Source organism: Manacus candei, unplaced genomic scaffold (genome assembly GCF_025592945.1).
Source record: "Manacus candei isolate 608988 ecotype Guabito, Panama unplaced genomic scaffold, ASM2559294v1 h1tg000065l, whole genome shotgun sequence".
Taxonomy (NCBI): Eukaryota; Metazoa; Chordata; class Aves; order Passeriformes; family Pipridae; genus Manacus; species Manacus candei.
Window position 1 is genome coordinate 7,706,842 of NW_026138113.1, and position 4,310 is coordinate 7,711,151.

At 46.0% G+C, this 4,310-nt stretch overlaps 1 protein-coding gene across 2 annotated transcripts; it reads left to right on the forward strand.

Moving 5' to 3' along the window:
• Window positions 1–761: 761 nt before the first annotated feature.
• On the forward strand, window positions 762–4,013 carry POP4 (POP4 homolog, ribonuclease P/MRP subunit). 2 transcript variants are annotated; one of them, XM_051805923.1, is made up of 7 exons: window positions 762–804; window positions 1,292–1,344; window positions 1,431–1,654; window positions 2,300–2,377; window positions 2,598–2,659; window positions 2,993–3,094; window positions 3,572–4,013. In XM_051805923.1, exons 1-7 carry the CDS (start codon window positions 798–800, stop codon window positions 3,706–3,708), a joined length of 663 nt encoding a protein of 220 aa, XP_051661883.1. In that variant the 5' UTR covers window positions 762–797; the 3' UTR covers window positions 3,709–4,013. The 2 variants fall into 2 exon arrangements, with proteins under 2 accessions (XP_051661883.1, XP_051661882.1); XM_051805922.1 differs by lacking the exon at window positions 762–804 and adding an exon at window positions 847–892 and having other exon boundaries at window positions 1,290–1,344.
• Window positions 4,014–4,310: the final 297 nt, after the last annotated feature.

The window sequence follows — 4,310 nt, forward strand, 5'->3', positions numbered from 1 at the left end:
AATGATCGACCACCAATCCTGGATCAAGTGTTGGGCTGCCCAAAGGGGGTGTTCGGTGTGTCAGGAGCGCTGTCCTGAAATCCCACCTGATAGCACACCCTGCCCTCTTTTATCTTGCTGTCCTAGAGTGGGAACCCCCTTCCAGGAAGTTCTCCAAGGTTTCCTTTCGGGACCTTTACATGGGTGGGTGTCTGAGACACCTCTCACAGCGCCCGGGGGGTCTCCCCGTGCCCCCCTTCGCAGCCAGGTTGTGTCTCATCATCTCACACATGAACCGGCACCAGAGCTCAGTTCGGGTGTGTTTGTTTTTCTGCTTGGTCTCCTACACACACACACACACACACACACACACAGACACACACACACACGCTTTTTCTGGCTCCCGTTTACTGGAAAACTTTTGGGTGTGTTTTTCCCGTCCCCTCTGTCCCTGATGGCTTTGTCGCGCAGGCAGGGCTGGAGGGCGAGGGCTGGGCTCCCCCTTGCCTCTGCACCTCTGCGCGTCCCTGCGGGCTCTGCCGGGAGGTCCTTCATCCCACAGTAAGCGCCGTTCTGTGTGTGTTCCCGGTGTATTCCCGGTGTGTTCCCGGTGTATTCCCGGTGTGTTCCCGGTGTGTTCCCGGTGTGTTCCCGGTGTGTTCCAGGTTCGTTCACATTCCCAGACCCGTCGCTGTCCCGAACTCCGGCGGGTCTCACGGGCGGTGGCGCCGCCTGGCGGCCGGCACGGGCAGCGGCGCTGTGCGCAGGCGCCGCCGCACCCGACGTCATCGCCCCGCGCCGGCAGCGCCGCGGCCGCCATGGAGGGTGAGGGACGGCGGGAGAGGGAGGGAGAGCGGGGAAAAGTGAGGGGTGAAGGGAGAGGGACGAGGGTAGCGGAGCGGTGAGCGATGGAGGATGAGGGGTGGAGGAGTGAGGGATGGAGGAGTGAGGGGTGGAGGAGTGAGGGGTGGAGGAGTGAGGGATGGAGGGAGAAGGACGCGGGGTGATGCAGGGCCATGGATGGAGTGCGAGCGGTGGAGGGAGAGGGACGGGGTCGAGGAACGGGGGGCGATGGGAGGAGAGAGATGGAGGTTGTGAGGGGTGGGGGGAGAGGAGTTGAGGGTGAGCAGTGGAGGGAGAGGGGTGGAGGAGTGGGGGACGCGGGGTGATGGAGGGCGAGCGGTGGAGGATGAAGGAGTGAAGGGGGATTAGGGGTGAGCGGTGGAGGGTGAGGGACGGTGGGTGGTGGAGGGCGAGCGATGGAGGGTGAGCGGAGCCCGCCCCGCTGACCCCGCTCGGCCGTGCCCTGCAGAGCAGCTGTACCGCCGGCTGCCGCCCGAGGACTCCGGGGACCTGCGGATACAGGTACCGAGGGGCGCGGGAGCACCACGCCGGGAGTTCTAACTTAATTGAAATGTGCTGTTTTAAAGTCTCCTTTAACATATCTCTAGCCTCAGGGCTCAGAAGAGGCCAAGGTGTTTGTACATACCCTCCTGAAGCGTAGCATGCCCCAGATGAAGGATGAAGCCATCCAGGATATGTTAACTCGGAAAGCTGTGGTTCTTGAGCATTATCCCAAAAAAAAGATCAAGCAAAAGAGGAAGAAGGCAAAAGGTTTTACTGCCAAGCAGAGGCGGGAGCTGCGCCTGTTTGAAATTGAACCCGAACAGCAAAGGTAAGACCTCCAACGTCTTCTTTGTGTAGTAAAAGTGGAAGTACATCAAAAGTATGGAAAAGCAGCAGCATGTGCACGTGGATATGAACCCTTCAGTGTGTAAAGTCAGTTTGAAATGCTGCTTGTGGCATTTCACCGTGAGAAAACAGTTCTCTTGTATGGCTGGAAAGTTCATTTCTGTTCATTGCTAGTTCTGTTTGCTTTTGTATACCTAAGTATAACGTGAAACCAAACCCAAATACAATCACCTCTGATTTCACTTTTTAAAGTTGGACTGCCTGTGACCAGAGAGTCAAAATTCTGCATAAGGTCCCTCAGTGCATATTGAATGAAGCCCCTGCTGTTGGTAACAGGGAGTTAGTGGGGAGATAAAAGAGTAGAAATCTCTTCAGTCTTAGGTGGTCTGATCCTCTAAAACATATCAGTGCTTTGGGTTGGTATAGAGGAGCATGCTTGTTTTATGAAATAAACCAGCTGTTTGGAGTGGGTCATCTTGCAGGGTAAATGGAGAGCAGATTGTGTATATCTTATAAATGTCAGTCTTAGCTCTCTTGGAAATACAATCTGTCGACTCCCTCTATAAACAAACAATACTTTTCTTATAACTTACGTTTTGTGTATTATTTTATGTCTTTTTTACTGCAGGTATGCCATCTTCCTACCACTCCATGAACTCTGGAAACAGTACATCAGAGACCTGTGCCACGGACTCAAACCAGACGCGTAAGTTGAGTTACTTAAAGATTTACATGGTTTTCATTTAGTAGATACTTCCAGGTTTACTGAGTTACTGCTTGAAACACTGTGGTTAATTGATAAGGATATGTACTGTTTCTGGAAGCTTTGACCATGATTACAATAGTCATGGTCTCATTCTGTTAACCTGACTTTCTGTATGATTTTTTTCTTTTCCCTTCTGTCTGATCCCCCTCTCTTCTTCAAGGCAACCCTTTATGATTCAGAGCAAACTGCTAAAAGCTGATCTCCATGGAGCTATTGTTACAGGTATTCTGTTTGTTTGCTTTTGTATCATCTGAAGTTAAGCTCCTGTAGTTCAGATGCTTATTTTTAAATTCCTTTCAGTATCATGAACTCTAAAATCACGTAGTTAAAATCATACATTGATGGATTATTTCTCTCCTTAAAATGCTAGTGATCTTCAGCTGCTCTTGAAAATCATGTTGTTAGTTGCAAAGTAAAACTGCATGTTTTACTAGTGATGACTGTAAGTGCATTATTTCATAATACTGCAAACTAATTTTTAAGATCATGAGGCGACAGGAGAAGAGCAAATAAACTGCATCTGAAATTTTCTAATACATATTTCTGTTCTTTCAGTCACAAAATCAAAGTGCCCCTCTTATGTTGGGATAACAGGAATCATTCTACAGGAGTTTAAACATGTCTTCAAAATCATCACTAAAGAGGACAAATTAAAAGGTATATAAGACATTTTTTTCGGTGCTTTTACAACTTTAATTATCAAAAGTTTCTTAAACACACTATTCACCTTGCATCTCTGAGTACATTGGTTTATGTGCATAGAATTGGAGAAGACAGTGTCTTTACTGACCATCCAACAGCCCAATACCTTACCAAAAAGGCATCTCATTTTTAAAAAAAAGGCATTTTCAGTGAACCCAGCATGATTATGCCTATGGCTCATTCATCTGGTTTACATTAGATGTTCTCTGCAACACTTAACTGCATGCTCCTGAAAGAGGACTAACTTTGGTAATTCCAGTTAAATTTGGAGGTTTGGGTTATTTTTCTTCTCTTGCTGAAGTATAAAAACCTTGAAATGTGGCAAACCTCAAGTCTATGGGTGAATAACATCCCCTGGTACATCAGTATATTTTTATAACAGAGATTCACATTTGCCCACTTTGATGAGTTTGTTTCATTTTGCATTTTCAGTTGTTCCCAAACTCAACAACGTATTTAGCTTGGAGATTGATGGATTCATTTCCTACATCTATGGAAGCAAGTTCCTCCTGAGAGCAAGTGAGCGATCTGCAAAAAAATTCAAGCTGAAAGGAACCATTGATCTATGATTTCATGGAAAATCAGAAGTATTAATATAAATATTTGCTGTTTTCCTGCCATTTAAAGAGATGGAAAATGGAACAGCCATGTGAAATGTTTTTAAAGCATTTCCTTCTCATTCTTAAAGAATGAGCAGTATCCATTGTCTTTAAACAAGACTCTCAGACTGTTGGAGTTGGTGTATTTGTTTTGTTACTTGTATATAATATTCTGGCTTAAATTAAACTTATATTAGTGTTGGTTACCTGACTTCTGTTTCGATTTATAATTGTAAATTTGCACAATAAAAATTATACCTTGTAACTCTGATAAATGTTATTGTTGCCTTCTGTATAAATTGGGCTTTAGCTGCCTGTTACTGCTTGCAGTGAGACTGCAGGTGATGACAACTGCTCTTTATAATCATTGCTCCTGGGCCAACATCAACATCTTTGCCTTCTGCAAGCACAAGCAAATAAGTTGTTTCAGCTGACAGGTTTTACTGTGAATATCTCCTTCCCTGTGGATAATATTGTTAAAGATAACAGGTATATGTGATATAAACATAGTAAGCATGGTATGCAGCTCTAAAAGCTGTTTGCTTTCCCCATGCTTATGAATACCCTGCTAC

Excerpts from the sequence above, each read along its gene's own strand:
- POP4 (XM_051805923.1), top strand. Across the intron at positions 1,345-1,430 it reads CCGGGGACCTGCGGATACAG|CCTCAGGGCTCAGAAGAGGC; the intron begins GTACCGAGGGGC and ends ACATATCTCTAG. Across the intron at positions 2,378-2,597 it reads CACGGACTCAAACCAGACGC|GCAACCCTTTATGATTCAGA; the intron begins GTAAGTTGAGTT and ends CTCTTCTTCAAG.